At 38.7% G+C, this 19,202-nt stretch overlaps 1 protein-coding gene across 1 annotated transcript; it reads right to left on the bottom strand.

Annotated features, from left to right (window-relative positions):
* Nucleotides 1-1,094: 1,094 nt before the first annotated feature.
* LOC110729255 lies at nt 1,095-6,670 on the bottom strand. Its single transcript, XM_021908985.1, has 7 exons — nt 6,238-6,670; nt 6,077-6,141; nt 5,496-5,558; nt 5,251-5,352; nt 5,045-5,110; nt 4,193-4,232; nt 1,095-3,201 (listed from the first exon to the last, which is right to left on the bottom strand). The coding sequence occupies exons 1-7, from the start codon at nt 6,590-6,592 to the stop codon at nt 2,357-2,359; spliced, it is 1,536 nt and encodes a 511-aa protein (XP_021764677.1). The 5' UTR covers nt 6,593-6,670; the 3' UTR covers nt 1,095-2,356.
* Nucleotides 6,671-19,202: the final 12,532 nt, after the last annotated feature.

The raw sequence follows: 19,202 nt of genomic DNA, 5'->3' as shown, positions 1-19,202 counted from the left end.
CGGCTGGCACTCTCATGGTGCGCCGACTTTTAGACCGCCTGGCCGTTTGTTTCGTTCTGGCCATTATGTCCTGCACAGACACAGAGAGGAAGGAATTCGGAGATGAGCATATTGGTTCCGACAGTCCAGAAGAGGCACCCCATGTTCTAGACTCAGCCGTTCCGGGGGATCGACTGAGTGTCCTAGGCAGTGCCGAGTGGGTGGATTGGGAACTCATTTATATTTTCTATTTTCTAAAGAAAGCCGGGCATACAGGCGGAAAAAATGGTATGTAAATTAAAGGGGAGAAAAGCTAAAATGGTACAGGCGGTTACCTTGCTTTGACTCTGGAAAATCTGAAAACCGCTACAGCCGGTGAACCGGGTAATGTACTGCTTTGCACTCGAAAGTTTGAAACTCGCTGATTATGCAGGCGGGAGCAGAGAAAACTCTCTCTAGAATCTCTCTTTTTCTCTCTCTAAAAAGTCAATATGAACGTAAGGTGTGAAAAGGAGGGGGGTAATTTTCTATTTATAGAAAGTAAAAGTGGGGGGAAAATTTTGATTTGAAATTCAAAATTTTACCCGTTACTGTTCACCTATGAAAAGTGGACACGTGTCACAAGCCCCACGTGACATGCACGTGCGACCTGTGAGGGGCAAATGTTTAGGGTATTTTTACCCTAGACACGTGGACCAATGAGAGGTCGCCACGTGTCAAGCTCAGGATGGCCCATGTGGCTCAACATCCCCTTGACACTTGGTGCCCTCAGATATGTTTCTGAATTGGCGGCTTTCAAAAGGCCCAAACTCCTAGGAGCGCCGTAAAACGGCGCAGCCCACCAGAATCTAAGTCAAGTGACCTAGGTAGGGGCACATTTTCCAACGACCCTATAAATAGGGAGATATTTCCCCATTTTGGGGACACATTGAATCATTTATTACACACTTATTCTCTTACATCAGAGAAAGACCTGAGCTTGGAATCCGAGCAGATACCCACCTAAATTTCCGTTCTCTCTATTCCGTTTCAAGTTACTAACTTGTGCGTCGGAGGCGGAGCACCACCCAACCGGTGTCTCCGTTTGTTTTGCAGGTACATCTCACTGCGGATCAGTCTTCGTGTTGTAACTCTCCCAAGAGACAAAAACACCCAAAACAGGACCTAATCTAGTAAACCTATATTGAACACAACCCGAACTAACTTTTTGATTTTATTTTTTTTATTTATTTATTTTTTGGTTATAGTATGTGTGTTATAATTTTTGTTTTCTTTTTCATGAAAGCCACTCAAAAATTAAAAAAGGAGTACTCCATAGTCCATAGTTTACTTGGAATGGCCAGATTGTAAGTAATGAAGTGCAAAATTTGTCTTTATTGGAGCCTTTTTTTTTTTTTTGGAGTCTTTATTGGAGCCTCGTCTTCCATTATTTTCTTCATTTGATTTAGTCCCCAATTATTATCTGAAGCACTGAAGTGTGGTTCTGAGAGAACTGGACGTCTCTTTAGCCAGTCAACCAGATGAACCATGTGCCCCATTCCAGATGACAGTCTCAAATACATGGTGCACTTGTTATAATGAATGGATCTATCAATAGCCAATGTTATTAACCATATCAGAAAACAAAATGATGAAATAAATAAACAGGCCTCTCAGCACAGAGACAAAATTATAAAATTTTAAAACATGGGTACTAATCAACATCAAGTTGACAAGTATTCTGCAGTTAACATTTACTGTACCTTTTTGATACCACAGAACACGAATTCCATTGGGCAAATTTTCCGACAGCTCTTGACCTGGATCTATTAAATCCGTTGGTCCAAAGATGCATCCCATTCTACATGACTACAAAAACCTGGGCAACAAAGGCTAATAACATGGATTCCACAACAGAGTGCAAAGCTAATGTAAGATGTGCAGTGTGGAACTCAGATGAGTAAGGCAGACATCATTTCTGACCAGCAACACAAATCGCCTGCAGCTTTAAGCCGGGTAACATGTGCGCCGCAGATCTGCTATAACTTTCCTCATAGTCCCCATTGTTTGAAACCAATAAAATAATGTGGAATGTGCTTTGAAAAGTATTCTGAAAGTATTAATGCAGTCCAACTAGTGCAAAAAGTGGTATTAGTAGAAACCAGTTGTAGACTAAGTGATAAACTCACACTTGAACTGTACAAATCCTAACTAAAAAAGCTCAGATCTCATATAAGTTCTAAGAAAAGCCTGCTTTCTATACATGAACACAAACTAAAAATCATGTACAGGTGATTCAAGTTCTAGGAAAGTCCATACTTCATAGACAAGCTGTCACTCCTCAGAGCTCCTGTGGGATCATCAAATTGTTATCGTACCAGAAAATGACAGAACATATTCAGTCATCATCCATGTCAAGTATACATAGCTGTTCATCCGTCCATTCCTGGACTGCAGCTCTAGATATCAATGCCACCCTTTGCTTCTTTACCCCATTTGATCCTATAGGCTCTTGATCATCTTGTTTCTCAACCACTATTGAATTAGCCCCAGTTTCTGTCTGCTGCATTGACTTTAGACCACCAATTATTTCAGACATGTTTCTCTTGGCTTGGTTCTCAACCATGCCTGGAGCAGAGCTGATACCCCTGAGCTGTTGTTGCTTATGAACACTATTAACATCACATACGTCAAGATCATCAACATTATTAGGCAGCCTTGAACTTGTGACAAGAGGAGCATGCACAACAGTGCTGGGTTTCTCAGTTGAGCTCATGTTACAGTTACTTCCTCGCAGCAGCCTTTTGTCTTGAGCAACATTTGCCTGCCCATTCTGATCACCCAAGTTCCCAATCATGCAAGGAGCAGAACTCAATTCCCTAACCTGCCTGCAATTTTCATTATTGTCAAGGTCCTGGAGGTTCTTATCTATGCCTTCCAATGAGCCAGAACCTGGTTGGCCGGTTCTGCATGAATTTCCTCCCTGCCTTTGACTGTAACACCCCATAGCACTATGGACATTATCAACTGAATCAGCACGAATGGGCTCCTTGAAAATTCTATCAGCTGCATTTTCAACCTGTCTGTCGCCACAGAGGTTGCTAGGCTGCGTACAGTTCTCCGTTTCAGTAAGCTCTACAATTACTGATTTTCCTTTCCGCTGCACATCTCCGACAACTATTCCAGTTCTTTTAGATACCAGGGTTGAATTCTTTTCCGGTATCACTAAGTTTCTGCCGTATACTATAAACAAAATGACCTAAGAAAATTATATATATAGCACCTCAAGGAAAGGTAACTCAAAGTCTTATTGTATATAAGATCAGGGTAAAAAAGCACAAGGGGACCCTGTCCTGAATCACACTCTAGTTTCTAAAAGTAGATTTGATGTAAGATTTGAAAATGATCATGGGTAATAGTGTCAAAATGAATATTAATGCAAAAATATCCCCTTTTGTACAATAACTTGAAGCTAGAGCCATTTTCAAATGTTATAGATAAATGACTGGGCAAATGGAGAGAAATATAAACTCAACTATTAGTAAACATGACGATGCTATTAATGGTGAGGGAATCATACGATAGACGCCCATAGAAAAACATAAGAGCAGATCTGGCAATTCAAGGAAGAAGATTTTTATAAATATATATAAGAAAGGAAAGAAAAATATTGATGAAGATTAAGGGCAATTCTACAACTGCAGCACACAGCTATTAAGCATATCATATGTGAATTGTGTTAGGAAAGAATAATCTTCTTGCTCCCATTACCTCAAGGCTTAATAGGTCAAACCAGCATTAGCTGTAAGAAATCTCCAGAATATAGACAGATGACAGGAAAGAGACAACAATTAAAATTTAACATAAGCCCCATCCAATATGAGTAGCCTCAAATCACATTTCAAAAAGCAATATTTCCCATAAAGTTTAGTTCATTATCAAAGATTCTAAAGACAATATCATATTTTAGGTCATATACACTTGCACATACTGTAATAATATTTCCTGGATGGCTACCAAAAGTCTCTTACAAAAACCCTCACAGATAGCTTATTAAAGCAGTGAGAAGAAACAAAGAGCGCTTTAATAAGACACGAACATATTAGCAGCTCTTAGAACAGCAAAATCACGGTGATTTCAGTATGATATAGTTCTCCTAGATGTCTATACAGAAACAAATATTTCAGAAAGAGGAAACACCGATAAATGGTAACTGGATAATTGTCTAGATTACCTTCAGTAAAATCATGGACTTCACAATCTACAGAAACCACCTGCAGTGAGACATTGGAGTGCCTTGAGATTTGTGTTGGTACAAATATTGGAATATATTCCAGTCCATATAAAGAAGCAAATTAGATATTTAGATTAACACAAGTTCACATGCCGTCACAAGAACAATTGCATACATGCTTCACAAACTCAAATGGATGCAATAGAATAAACGAAAAAGTAGTTCAGTGGGCTGATGCCAAAGATTCCAGTGGCCCCAATTACTTCATTACAAATACATTTCATAGTTCAATTTATTTCCTTCATGCAGAACAAGCAACAACTTCAAAGTGAGTTGAAATACTAAAATTGTGCAATGAAACTCATAAGGAGCCATTAATCATATACCAATGTAACGTTGTTCCTGAACTATTCTAATTTTCATAAGTCCTTGTTATTTAAACAAGTCACTTTCACTTTCGTTTGGCACAATACAAATAATATATTCGCGATTTTTGTGGCATGAAAACTATATTTCTCATTCTCTTGTAGTCATCCAGAGTACCTTGTTATAACTTAAAAATGGTAGAACAGATTACTCTTAAAGCTTAATTGAATTAAGACTATTATATGAAATCTCAACAAGACAGCCGTGTGAATTATCTTTGGTTTACGTTGAGCTGTTTCTCACACCCATTCCCTTTGAAATTATTTTCCTCATTTGGTCTCTTCAACTTTTCATCAATCCCCTCCAAATAGAAACTTTGTATATAATTGTTTGCCTCTTATGATGCATCATCAATACAAGTTTACATCGAAGTATCAAACAGTTTAAAAATATACCGCACTCTTAAAATCAATCACTTGAGCATACCTTAGCAATATTGCTTCTTGTAATATTTAGGTAGCAAGATGTGCATGAAGAGGAAAAGGCAACAACCTGGAAACATCTCCCAAATTTCAGATAACAGTATAAAAAGGCTTGGTTACTAGTTAACAATTCAATTTGTTAAAATAATCAATTAGTGAATAGTACAAAAAAAGAAAAAAAATAATTCAGCAGTTTTATTAAGAACAAACCTTCTGGAGTATCAAAACTGAGCCAACAGTAATCAATCTCCCAAACTCCCCTATGCTGAGGACTTTCCCATGAACACTAGCACTAATTGTTCCAGTTGGATCCTACATGGCAAGTTCCAATGAACAATTAAAGACACAAAAATGTCCAAACTCCAAAGTAACTCAGATATACACAAATGAGATATCCAAAATGACGAGGACATATACAATCTGCAAGGGAGTGAGGACAAACATCGTGTGTATACCTTAAGGGTAATCATCATATCACCAAGACCATTTGGAGCACAAGATTTCACAATTGCAACAACCTATAAATAAAAGCAAACCATGGCAATAAAGGGTATAAACTAGTCAGCTGTGTGAAAAGCGACCAAAAGAGCAAAAATCAGCTCATGGCAATTGGATAAGCAACTATAATTAGCATTCCTATTTTCATTGCTCAATTTGATGTTTCTAACTAGTCTACCTCTTATTCAGGCGGAAGCTGATTGAAAACCAAGTAATCGAGTATACAACAACCAAGTTGTTTCAATAGCATACATCATTCCATGAAAAAGAATAGCGAGTTACAAATAACAAACAACAACCCATATCATCCCTGAATTTTTGCCATTTCTGGTAGATTGGTTTTATGTTTCGATTCGATCAAACTAAAATTAAAACTCAAAAGAGTCACTTGTTTTCTACGTATCACTAAAAAGAAAGTTCATTTAACACTCGAACAGGCTAAATTTATGCAGCCTACTACAGTAATCTTCATTCCAATCACAAACTAATCAAACCAATCACCGCATATTTGTACAGATTAAAAGATAAAGTTCAATACCTTATCAAATCTATCAGCATTCACACAGTTTTTGATAGCACTCAAAGGGGTAATATCAACCACACCTAATTTTGCAAAAAACAATAAACCCTAAATCAATAAAATTAAACCAATATAAAAAAAAATGAAAACCATTAAAATGAAAAGGAGAATGAAACTACCATGAGTGCGAAGAACATCTAGGGCAAAAAGCCAAGGATTACGCGAAAATTCTTCCCCAGAATCTTGTTGAACCCTACGAATGTACTCCTGAGTGGAAATCTCAAGGGACTGATTTCGATTAGTAGTCGAATCGAATCGATTGGTTCGGTGCATAGCGGCTTGGATGGCGGCGGCAGGACCAGGAATGAGGCGGTGAGTGGTGGGTGATGGCGGCGGCGGTTGTTGCGGTGGTTCCGGTGGGAGGAGAGAGAGGGAAGGTTGAGTGGTGCAGCGACGGAGGAGAGAGGTGGAGGAGGAGGTTGAGAGGTCGATGTCGTCAGTGTCAAGGGCTTCCCATGGCTCCTCCACTTCCATTCGTTCCCTTTTCTTTTTTGGTGAAAGAGTTTGAGTTTCCCGCCTTAATGTTGTTACGTGCTCCGTACTCGACTTTTATGGGAGCGTTTGGTGTGTGCCTGTGTGTGTGCTGCTGCGTCTGGGTCGGGCAATAGTCGTCCCGCTGAGGGTAGTGCATTTCGCCCTTTCCAGCGCAGGCCCCGTCCTGATTTCTTTGATCCTTATTGCGATCGAGTGCTCACGCTGGATGGGGTTCTTTTTGAAGGAATTGTGTCTTCGATAAAGTGCAATTACTAGATATATCAAGGATCACTATTATGGAGATAATAAGTTCGTTCTCTTGAGGCGTCATCATCTGTTGCTAGACTATGAGAGATGACCTTTGGACTAGTCAAATAGTCCAAAGCCCGCTAGAATGGATCTTATGAGGTCACACACAAGGGTATTGGGTTAAGCAAGTTAGAGGCCCATTAATGGGCCTCATGAGCAATTAACTAATCATGAAATGGATTGGGCTAGCATAGTTAGATTGGAATTAAGTTTTGGGCTTTTGACATGGGCTCTTATTTAGAGATGAGATCTATAAATAAGATCCATGCCTAGGGTTGCAAGCAAGCAGTCATAATTCACACACAGTGTATTTTGACATCAAGGCAACCAATCCCAAAACCCTAATTCCTCTCTCTATCTCACGACTTTCTCTCTCCTCCCCTCGTCCGTACGGCCGGCCACCTTGGTGGCGCGTGTGGTGGTTCGTGGTGGTTCATGGTTGGTTCGTTGCTCTATCTTCTCCATAGAAGGTCAATTGAAGGGTTCAATTGCAACTAACTAGCATTAGTGGAGGTCTTAATCTGTGCCCGTGGACCAAGTAGAGGAATCACGCTTGGGGTTCTTTATCTCCCATTGTTCTTTCTCGATCGCACGTGGAATCACGCTTCAAAGGTACGATTATATGTTCTTTATGTGTTATGCATTAGATCTTGGGATTAGGTACTGTATGAATATGATTCATGTTTATATCCGTTGTGTAGTACCTATAAACCCCTACAGTGGTATCAGTTTGCCTATTGCATTTACGCATATTGACTATAATTCTTTGATAGTCCACAATTTTAATTCAATTAAGAGGGAGATTAATTTAATTATAGTTCAATTATTATTTTTAATGTGATTAAACTTTTGGAATCGACTAAATGTGATTTAATTATGTTTAAATAGCCATGAAGATGACCGTTTTTAGCCCTAACATGTTCGAAAATTTCGAACCCCCTAACCCTAAATTTCGAATTTTTCGAAAATCCTAGCCCTAAAATATGATTTTTGTGCTTGATTTTGATTTAATTCAATTTATTTTATGATTCATAATTTTAATCGGATTGATTTATGCATAAAAGTGTTTTGTGTATGATCATCAATTTAATTTTAAAGGTTAGAATTAAATTGGGATTAATTTAATGATAAACCCTAATTTTAAGATTGAATGTTGATTTAATTTTAAATTTTTGGACTGATTTAATTTAATTTTAATAAATGTTATTTTAATTAAATTAAAAACACAAAAAAAAAAGGTTTTGAGGCCGGCGGTCCAAGGTGGCGGTGGGCAGCAGCGTGCAAGAGTTGCACGGCTACTGCCACGGCTACCAGTGCTGCTGCCACGCTGCTGCCCTTACGGCAGTGGCTGCTGTTGGCAGCCAGCCACCGTGGCTAGCTTCAGCTGGCCAACCACGGTGGCCGGTGTGGTGGTACACGATTTTCAAAAAAAAAAAATTTAAATTATTATTATTATTTTATTTTAAAAATATTTCAAGATAAATATGATTTATTTTGGATGAGATAAAATATTTTGAAAATATGATCTTTTATTTTTAAAAGATAAAATTGGTTTTATTTGGATAAAATCTTTTATTTTAGGATAAAATCAAATATTCAAAAGTTGTTATATTTGATATTATCCATATTTAAAGTTGTTAAATTGGTAATTATCCATAATTAAAGTGGTTAATTTTGGATAAGATTTGTTAGGATATTCTGAGCATATTCCAAAAGGATAATAATTGATTTAAATAATGTGATTATTCCATAATTAATATTGGATATAATTGATTTAAAATTTTGTGATTGGCTAGTAATTAGGATAGAATTTCCTAACTTTGTTAGGATAATCTTTGAGGATAAATATGATTTATCTTTTAAGATTAAAATAAGATTTGATTCTATCTCATGACTAATTTAAATATATGATATTTTATAATTGGTTATGAATAATACATGATATTATCTAATTACAGTAATTAATTAAATATGAGATATTTAGGAGCCATGCTTCCTTTACTGTGAACATTCGATGTTGTAGTTTAGGAAAGCATGATGAGTGATTTATTATATGGCATTTTATAATATATGATGTTATATATTGCTATATAGACTAGTATGACCCATAGATTCTAAATACGATCCGCGCATCGTTTCGTATTTTGTAATCTAAATACGGTCTGCGTACCGTTAAGTATTTTTGTAATTTATTTTATTTTATTTAAGTAGTAGATAGAATAGAATAGTATTACAGGTTGCAGTTAATCCAAGAATCCATGGAGTGGAGGCCCAAAGGAGCAAGATGGATGAGATCCATGAAGGTTCAAGTGGGAGCTTTTGCTTTATTAGTTTTCTTAGGATTAAGGGGCCATACTATGTCATGTTTTATTTATGCATTAGTAGATTATGCATGTTAGATTTTATTTATGTTGTTTGATGATGCGCTAGAGTTCACTAAATAATCACAACATAATGAATCTAGGTCCCAGAAATATTGAGGTAGCTTTTCCAATAAAAAACCCGATGAAACCTTCGATATTTATGATGGGTCATGCCAAAGCAGGGTGTCATATTATATCTTAGGGGAGTGGGGGTAAAACAAATTTTACACTTTTGATTGGTTATACTCAACAAGGTTACCTAAAGAGTTTAGAACCTTGAAGCTAAGGGTAATAATTAAACACGTGATGGATAATTATTCAACCAAGAATTACAAAGAGTTGTAATCAGTAAAGAGTTTACTCACCTTGAAAATGTAATAGTTGATGGTAGGGCCAAAGTCCTGTCAATTATTGCACAAATAAAGGATCTTGGAATCATTCTATTCAATACGGATCAATTAAATTGAATGTGTTTTAAAGTTACCAGTTTTATAATCGCTTATGGTACTTTAAATTTTTATTAAACATAATTGAATTTTGTGTTTACTTTTAAGTAACATGTCGTTCTAATTTTATTATTATATATAATCTCCTCGATTGAAAATAAAGTTGAGAAACGTTCTCAAAAGGTTAAAAGATAATCCATAAACCTATATTCCAACTTTGCTAAGATGGTTCTAAAAGGCAAGTTTTAGAAATCCATGTCACGTGTCTAAGGTTGGTTTTATTCAAAATGTTTGAGTAAAATGCCAACACATCTTCATTTTGAAAAGCGTTTCAAGGGATATAATGATATGGGAGGTACAAACCCTCTAAAAGACAAGTATAAAAGTCCAATAACATCTCTTATCTTCAATATGATTGAATATAAGAAAGTGATTGGAAATCTCTATGATCAAAAGTTGATCAAATGACGCTATTCTTCATCCACTTTATATAAGATTTAAATAGTTGATTAAACTCTATTATAAATAATGATTGAATAGAATTAGCAAAATCATGAAAAGTGCTTAAAGTAGTTAAGAAAAGCATCATTTTGAACCTAAGAGAAGTGTTCTAAGTGGCTCAAATGGGAAAGGTTTAGGAATATATGAGGATTGCATTAAGAAGTTATAGGCCAAGAAATGCAAACAAGTTGCTACTTCTCAAACCTAGAACTACTCACATGCTAAAAGTTGTTATGAACAACAAATGTTTCAAATTAAATGGACCAATTCCAATTGATTAGAAACTACCTCATATAGTTGGAAGGTGAAAGAATGGAAATGTTCCAAAATTTAAGAAGTATATTATAGAAATTGATTTAGCACATTGCTACTTCTTGGACATATGATGTCTTGTTTAGCTCTCTCATTGAGAATGAGGTTGAACTAAATGAAGAAGTATGGCTAAAGGAGAAATAAATCTACAAGTTTAGAAGCAAATGTTGCTACTTCACAAGTAGAGTCTACGAGTCTGGAAGCAAAAGTTGCAACCTATATTTCACCTTACCTTGTTATTGGCTAGAATTAAATAAATGTTATTCATTCTTGCCATCATCAAAACACCATTCAATGTAAGTACTGACTAAGCATCGAAGATTCAAAAACGTGGAATAAATGTCATTCTATGCTTCATTGAGTCATAATGTGTTTTGAGTTGCTAAATAGGTTCAAAGTTCTATATGATAGAAATAATTGAACCATTTCTATAAATGAATTGTCTCTAAAATGTCAAATAATTCGAAAAAAATGAACATTGAATGCGAAAGATCCAAAGGGATGGACTTTCAATATCATTAGATTATGAATCCATTGATATATGTAATTATCGTTCTAATTTGAAATGTTGACAAAATCACCATTTAGAGAAATGATGATGTGAACTCAAGGTCGAATACATATTGATGTAAGAAAACCAAAGGTTCAAAGACTAGAGACGCACAATAAAACTTCATTTGTGATATGATCACTATTTATGCTTAGTTGGAGCATGGAAGTGAAAATTTTGAAAAGTTCAAAATGTTCAGTATGAAGTTCAGTATCAACTTGACAAGATAATGATTACATTACAATATTATTGTAATTGTGAAAATTTAAGTCAAGATATATACTTGGCAACACATTCAAAATATTGCGATATGATCGTAATAATGAGAATTTAAGTCAAGACCTTGATGAACATCCAAGAGTTGTGAAATCGTTTTACGACAAACTCCAAAAGAAAACCTTGTGAAGTGTTTATGAAAGGAGCTATCAATATATATGAGATACATTTTGATAATGGATGTAAATTACCTATCTTCCAACCATTGTTCAAGGGATATACTTTTAAGAAGAGCTACAAAACTAAACAAACTACATAGGTCAAATCAAATGTAGCAAAGGCTTCATATGTGATATGGATAAGAAAAGTTATTTATTAAGTCTTTCTACAAAGCAAGGAATAAGAGATGTATTAAATCGTTTAATGCATGATCAATTCCTATACAGAGCACGGGGTACTACTACACAAATCATACTTAGCACAAAATGTTTGTTGCTCAAGTAGGTGCCCTTATGGAAATTGTTCCAAAAGGTCAAGTGGGAGTAATATAAATCTCGAAAGAGTTCGAAAAAGGAAACAAACTAACATGGCTCAAACCATGGTTGGTTCACCCTATGCTAAATATTCCTCCTCAAAAGGCAAGTGGGAGTGTAAGAATCTTGAAAAGTTCGAGAGCATTGAAAGAGTTCAAGAAAAGTGAATTCGAAAATCTTGAAGAAATTTGAGAAGTAATCGAATCAAAGCAACAATATGAGCATGATTCACCTCATGTTACAAGTGACAACGCATGGTCTCATTAAGTGTAATGGGAATAATAACCATGTGTCGAAGGTAGTACATTCCAAGTGCACATCCTCAATTGTCGTTTCTCATTGAAACTAAACAAAGTTGTTGTATAAGTTTCAATTGTTGCATCAAAACCCACAATGATGACTAGCATATGTAAAACTTAGTCAAAGAAATATGATTTCATATTGATTAAGAGTTCTAAAATATTCATATTGGAACATGATGATTGTGCAAGTAATAAATATGATTTGAGAAGTTATGACTCCAAGTGGTTTAAAAAACAGGAAATCTGAAATAGATTCTAAATCTGTAAGCAAGTGTATGACACTTGAATAATTTGTCTAATTGGGTGAGACCCATTATAAGCAAAACAGACAAGAAAGAAAAATGTTTTCTAACTAAAGCAAAGACTTATTAAAGGATTCAACTAATTCATAGTATGACTATGACTACGATGAAAACTTTATATTAGTCATGTTGCAAAGATCTATTAAAGATATTTTAGTGATTACTACCTTATAAGATTTGGTAGATGGACTTCAAAACACTTTATTGAAATTGTTCATGAAAGAAGATTTGTATATGATATAATCAAAAGTTTGAAGATCCAATAATCCTAGGGATGCATAGCATCATGGAGTTAGTGTTCTTAATTTTGTGAGTAAATCAAATCGTTTGATGTTCTCGTAAAATGAAGAAAAGGTCTTATGTATACAAGATGTTTAGTGGGAGCTATGAAGTCTTCTTGGTCTATTATAGAGAGCAATTGTTCATTTCTTGAAGGGTCAAGTGATGGATAATGCATTTTGTATGAAAATCTTGAAGAAGAATGATGAGTACATTTGGGATTCAAAATCTATAGAGATAGGTTTTGATTGATGTTTGAGTTTGGTTAAGAAGCTATATTGATAAGATTCGTATAAGGTTCAACATTATATTGAAAGGAGTTTAAATCCTATGTAACATGACACGTTGCTTAATGATTCAATGCTTTGAGAAAGATTGATGAAATTAAGGTGTTGAGTGATGATCCTCATGCAATATGCAAAGGATGCATCATGCATGTCATGGACTATACTCATCTATTTGATTCACGCGTTTTAAGAACAAGTGATGATAGATTTCAATAGAAATCCAATGTGATGTTGGAATACAAATTAGAAATTCCAGAGTTCCTTGCGAAAGGGCGAAGGAAAATTCTTAGTGTATGGAGATGAAAATGATTATAAAATTTAGAAATTGCAAAATTCATGTTTATGAGAATGTCTCATGAACTCTACTTACTAAACCCCTTCCATTTCCAAAGCATGGGAAACATGTTAATGAAACTGGATTGAGGCAAATAATGTAATTAGAAGTTGTATTTGTTTTTGGAGAAAAACAAGTTACATATGTAATACATTCATTTGCAGAATTATGTTTATCAATTGAAACAATGTTTCAATCTTATTTAATCGTGGTTTCAAGATTAAATAAAATGTCCAAAATAATTATGAATTGATGGGCTTATCAGGTTGATGACCTGGTGAGTGAAACCCCACGGGTGAACTAAATTCATATATTATTTAAGTTCCTAGTTTGGAATCATAAAAATGGACATAAATGATTTCAATTCATGGACTAGCATGTAAGATTGATTGGATAGCGCAGTTTCATGGGCTATAGGAGCGTAGTGAAGCTCGGTCAATCACATGGATATGCATGAATGATGCATGATCGAACTATAGACCTACTTTGAAGTTCAAGTATAGAGCTTCCGGATATATTAGTGGATTCCTTTGACATGAGTGGAACATTGATTTCATTCAATGGATGTTATGGCTGTGGTACACTCAAACGTCTGCCCGTAGCTGGAGATTATAAAGGGTGTTTCCCGGTTATTTCAGAAGTTGAGTGGGAGCTTTGGTTGCCATAAGATTGGATAGAGTCTACCGATTTAATTAGGAATGTGTCTTGGCCCCTTGAAGAGGGAGAATTCAGAAAATGCATGGCTGTGCTCAAATGGATTACATAGTAACCATTTGTTTTGTAATTCTCACTCAGTTTTCAAGAAAAGATTTGTAGACTAATATGATCACGACATGAGATGCAATCATATTATCAAATCGACACACATTGACTTAAGGAATTTGAATACTGCGCACTTGACTCAGACAAGTGGGAGATTGAAGGAATTGTGTCTTCGATAAGTGCAATTACTAGATATATCAAGGATCACTATTATGGTGATAATAAGTTCGTTCTCTTGGGGCGTCATCATCTGTTGCTAGGCTATGAGAGATGACCTTTGGACTTGTCAAATATAATAGTCCAAAGCCCGCTAGAATGGATCCTATGAGGTCACACACAAGGGTATTGGGTTAAGTAAGTTAGAGGCCCATTAATGGGCCTCATGAGCAATTAACTAATCATGAAATGGATTGGGATAGCATAGTTAGATTGGAATTAAGTTTTGGGCTTTTTACATGGGCTCTTATTTAGAGATGAGATCTATAAATAAGATCCATGCCTAGGGTTGCAAGCAAGCAGTCATAATTCATACACAGTGTATTTTGACATCAAGGTAACCAATCCCAAAACCCTAATTCCTCTCTCTAACTCACGGCTTTCTCTCTCCTCCCCTCGTTCGTATGGTCGGCCACCTTGGTGGCGCGTGTGGTGGTTCGTGGTGGTTCATGGTTGGTTCGTTGCTCTCTCTTCTCCATAGAAGGTCAATTGAAGGGTTCAATTGCAACTAACTAGCATTAGTGGAGGTCTTAATTTGTGCCCGTGGACCAAGTAGAGGAATCATGCTTGGGGTTCTTTATCTCCCATTGTTCTTGCTCGTTCGCACGTGGAATCACGCTTTAAAGGTACGATTATATGTTCTTTATGTGTTATGCATTAGATCTTGGGATTAGGTACTGTATGAATATGATTCATGTTTATTTCCGCTGCGTAGTACCTATAAACCCCTACACCTTTATCCCATCTTACTCGCTTGAGGCTGCGCGCAATGCGCCATAAAATGTTAGCTGATGCTGTCAAGGCTAATCCCCCTGACGTGTCTCTTGTTAGTCCCATTCCCCATGTTCAGCCTTTAAACAGTTTTGCTTGGCTTGATGACATGGCTGACATGCATCGATTTGATCATTATGTAGTGTGAGGTGGAAATACTAGGACTCCATCACCGTCTCCTTCCCCAGCAGTTCAATCAAGCAGGATGGCTGAGTCTCCTGGTGACCGCTCATATTACGACTGTCAGCCCACTTATGTTGTGGAGCCCGTAGAGGAGGGCAAAACTGAATTTTTTCTGGACGACAAGTGTTATGGGCCCAAGAACTGTGTGTTGGATTCCAGTTGGCGCAAGGATGCTGAAAGGCTGGGTCTGGCTGCTGCTGGGCAGAAGTTCTATTGTTTTGGGGAGGGTTACAAGTTGGTTCACCCCGCTGATGGTGTGAAGTTATCATCTCCTCCTGCAGGTCATATTGATGTGTTTGCCTCGCAACTAGATTTGGGTTGAGGTTTCCTTTGGACCCCACCTTAGAGAAGTTGCTTCGTGCTTTCAATATCTGTATATCTCTGGTGCACCCTGCTTCCCTTCACACCTTGATTTGCCTACTGTGGTTTCTAAGGTTTCGAAGGTATCCTGAGTCCCTGCACTTGTTCAAGTCTCTCATGAGCCTAAAGAGATCTGCTTCTGGGACTGAGTCGGGGTGGTACTTTGTTGCTCCCAAGGATAGTAGGGTCTTGTCCTACCCAAAACTTGGACGTTTCAGGGACTGGACTGTCAAGTTCTTCTAGGTGAGGGTGCCTTCCAACTTTGCTGCCCCGCGCAACTTCAGAGAGATTCGTACCAACATGGTCGGGGTCACAGTTTCCCCCTCTGAGCCTGCCCATGAGACAGAAGCTTTTGAGGCTCTGTAGGAAGCGAGGACTAGTGACTCCAAGTTTCCCAAGGTCTGGCTGCCCAACTCCATCTACATTGTGGGAAATGAACAACTTTCTGCCATGCGCTTGTACCGTACGCATGAGTCTGGTAAGTTGTTCTGCTTTCTGCCTTTTCTTTTCCTTCCTCGTCTTATTTGACTTTTCTGCCGTTTTATTTTTCAGGCTATGACAAGTTGGACAAACGTATGCTCGGGCTGGCTGATAATTGGAAGGATCCTTTGACCGCCACTCCTGAGAATCCTCCTCAGCTTTTTGATACGCTGGAGGTGTTTGCGGGCTCTCTGAAGGGTGAGGTGCGCCTGGCTCTTGCTGAGCTGCGGGCTGTTGTTGGCACAGCAGCTACTGGTGAGCGCGTTGGGTCCAGCCGTGCTGAGCTTGAGCCTTCGTCCTCTACTGTTGGGAGTAGGCGTGAGACTCGCCCTGCTCCTCGAAAGGTGGCTTCAGATTCTGAGGCGTTAGTGGCGCCTACTGCTTATCTTGAGAAGTAGTCTGTCGCGGCTTCCGGCCGGGTGGCACCTCAGACCTCTGCTGCCAAAAGGCAACGTGATCAAGCTTCTGATGATCCAAAGGCTACTGCCGATGATTTTGCTGACAGTGTTCTCCAGTTTCCCTCTGAGGGGATTAAGACTACTGCTGCGGGTGAAAAACCCGTTTCCTCTGCTGAGCATGTTCTGCTCTTTCCTTCTTCTGTTGATGATACTACTGCTGCGAAGGACACTACTGTTCCTTCTGCTGTAGCCACTGATTTTCAGCTCCCTGATGACTCTATCATGGAGCTTCCTAGAATTTCGCCGCGTCCCTACGGGCTGAGAGGGCGGCTCCGAAGCGCTTCACAGGGTGGGCTCTCCCGAGTAGGGGGTTCTCACCAGCAAGATCATCCAGTGATTGACTTGGAGGACGATCCGATGTCTTCTTCCCCTGCTGGAGATGAGCTAGAAGCGAAAAAGGCTCGCACTTCTCCTAGTCCAGACTTTCTTGCCTCCACATCTGCCAACACTGGGCTTCCAGGTGGGAACGCTGGTGGGGAAGACACTCAGAACTCCAGTGAACTTAACCGCTGTGTTCACCAGTTCTTGAGCGATGCCTTTGAGAATCTTTTGTTTGCGACCTCACTCTCTACTGGAGGGACTTTCCGCCCCACTAGGGCTATTGAGTTTGTTGAGGTTCCTATTGATGTTCATCTCCGCCCAATACTCTGTCCTGCTGGAGCTGAGAGCGCTCCCTTTCGGCCTTTAATGAATGTGAGGGCTGACGAATCTTTGTTTGTGGACGACCCTCAGAAGGGTGGTACCTTAGGGTACCGCTTGACTCAGGGGGTTCGTCTTCCTGCGGATTCTACGCGTAGCTTAGTCAGCCTCCCAACTGCTACGGCTTGCCATGACCTGCAGAAGGTTAGTTTCTGCTTTCGGTCTTTCTCTTTCTCGTTTCAGCCTTTCTTTTCTTCTTTGCTTATTCTGTTGCTACTGTTTTATTTTACTTTTATTTTTTGTTAACTCCCGCTTTGGCTCACCCTTCTATTCCTCTGCTTTTCTTGAAGCTTGTTATGTCTGTGGGAGATTTGTCCAACGCTCTGCTGTCAGTGGAGAAGGAGTATCAGAATCAGGGCATAACTCTCTCTCAGAGGAATTTGGAGGTCCAGCGAGCTCAGGCTGAGAGGGATGCCATGGCCAGTGAGGTGATTCCGCTGAGGGAGAGGGCGGACGCCCTACAGCTCCAGTTGGGAGAATTTCATCTCACTCAGCCCAAGTTGAAGAGATGCGAGGAACAGTTGGGGACCTCTCAGGCCAGGGTGAAGAAGTTGGAGGTGGAAATGGAAGATCTGCGGGCTGTGCATACTGTTGAGCTGGAAGCTGCTAGGAAAGAGGCTCTTAGATCTTTTGCGCTCTCTCCTGCTTTTGCTAAGCTATTGGCTGATCGCCATGATGGTGGATGGGAAGCTGCGGCTCGGTGCGTTAGCAGCTTATATGGTGAAGGTGAGGAGCAGCAGGCTTGCTTCAACGCTTTCTGGGCTAAGGTTGAAGCTGCAGATGAGGCTGGTTTGTTTAACCTCCCTGCTGATCATCCTCGTGCTGCTGGCTGCAAGATTCCCAACCAGGCTGTGCTAAACTTGGAGGTGCCTCTCTGCCCTGACGTTGCTGCAGCTATTGGAGTGGAGTCCTTGACTGGTGATCAATAAAGGTTATGACGGCTGTCACCCTCCTACTCCAGTGTTTCCTCTGAGTTTCCCTCACCCAGATCTGTTGTAACTAGGTAGTTTTTGGTACTATCTTTGGGGTGTATAGCTGCCAAAGATTATATTTCTTTGTGTAATTCCTGAATACTTTGTTTTTTGTTGCTGGGTCTGCCCAGCTTAACTTGAATTTGTGTTCTCTTAACTTTACCTGCTGAGTGTTTCCTTGTCCTGGTGGACAAGGGCTCAGCTTTATTTGTCCCGCGACTGACTTGCTGAATGTTTACTCTGCCCTGGGGGGCAAGGGTTCAACTTTATAATGTATGCTCTTTATGATCTTCTTCTGCTGCTTTGCCTGCTATTTATTTTATTGTGTTGCACATTTTCCTGGAACTATGCATTTCTTAGCAGTATCCAGATCTTTTAGCGCTGCAGCATCTTTATTGCATTTGGTGGGGCCTCGTAGGTTGGGCCTCCCTGTCTTCTTGATTTAGCTGCTTAGCGTTTTCCTGCTTCTTTGTACTCTGTTGTGCTTTAGTAGGAACTTATTTGCTTTAAGTGCTTATGCATTGCGCACTCTACTTGGCTCTGACCAGAGGTTTTGCCCGTGCATTGGCTGGTTTATTCGATTGCGCATTGTTTAATCTACCCCTGCTGAGACTTATTTGTGTTGATCAACTTTTTGCCTATTCCTTTTATGTCATTCAGCTTGTTTTGCTGTGACTTATTTGTGTCGTTCAGCTTACTTATGCTGCGACTTGTCATTTTGTGAGTTGTCATTCAGCTTGTTTTGTTGTGACTTATTTATGTCGTTCAGCTTGTTTATGCTCCAACTTTGTCATTTTGTGCCTACTTACTTCTTTTCGTAAGGGCTTATTGCCTGGTTGTCTTCTCCTTTCCTCTCCCCCTCAAAGAGATGGGCTAAGTGGGACTAAGAGAGCCTTAGTGTTGCCCACATAGCTCATCTTCTTCTTTTCCCCTTTTCTCTCCTGCTCAAGCTGAACGTGCCAGGCTTCCCCCTCAG

Source organism: Chenopodium quinoa, unplaced genomic scaffold, assembly GCF_001683475.1.
Source record: "Chenopodium quinoa cultivar QQ74 unplaced genomic scaffold, ASM168347v1, whole genome shotgun sequence".
In the NCBI taxonomy this organism is placed as follows: domain Eukaryota; kingdom Viridiplantae; phylum Streptophyta; class Magnoliopsida; order Caryophyllales; family Amaranthaceae; genus Chenopodium; species Chenopodium quinoa.
This window is presented reverse-complemented; position numbering and strand designations above follow the sequence as displayed.

What these genes read in the sequence shown, in the direction of transcription:
- LOC110729255 (XM_021908985.1), bottom strand. Translation starts at nt 6,592, where the DNA reads ATGGAAGTGGAGGAGCCATGGGAAGCCCTTGACACTGACGACATCGAC. An exon ending in AGATGTTCTTCGCACTCATG is followed by an intron (nt 6,142 to 6,237) that starts GTAGTTTCATTC and finishes TTGCAAAATTAG; the next exon opens with GTGTGGTTGATATTACCCCT. An exon ending in CAAGAAGCAATATTGCTAAG is followed by an intron (nt 4,233 to 5,044) that starts GTATGCTCAAGT and finishes GTCTCACTGCAG; the next exon opens with GTGGTTTCTGTAGATTGTGA.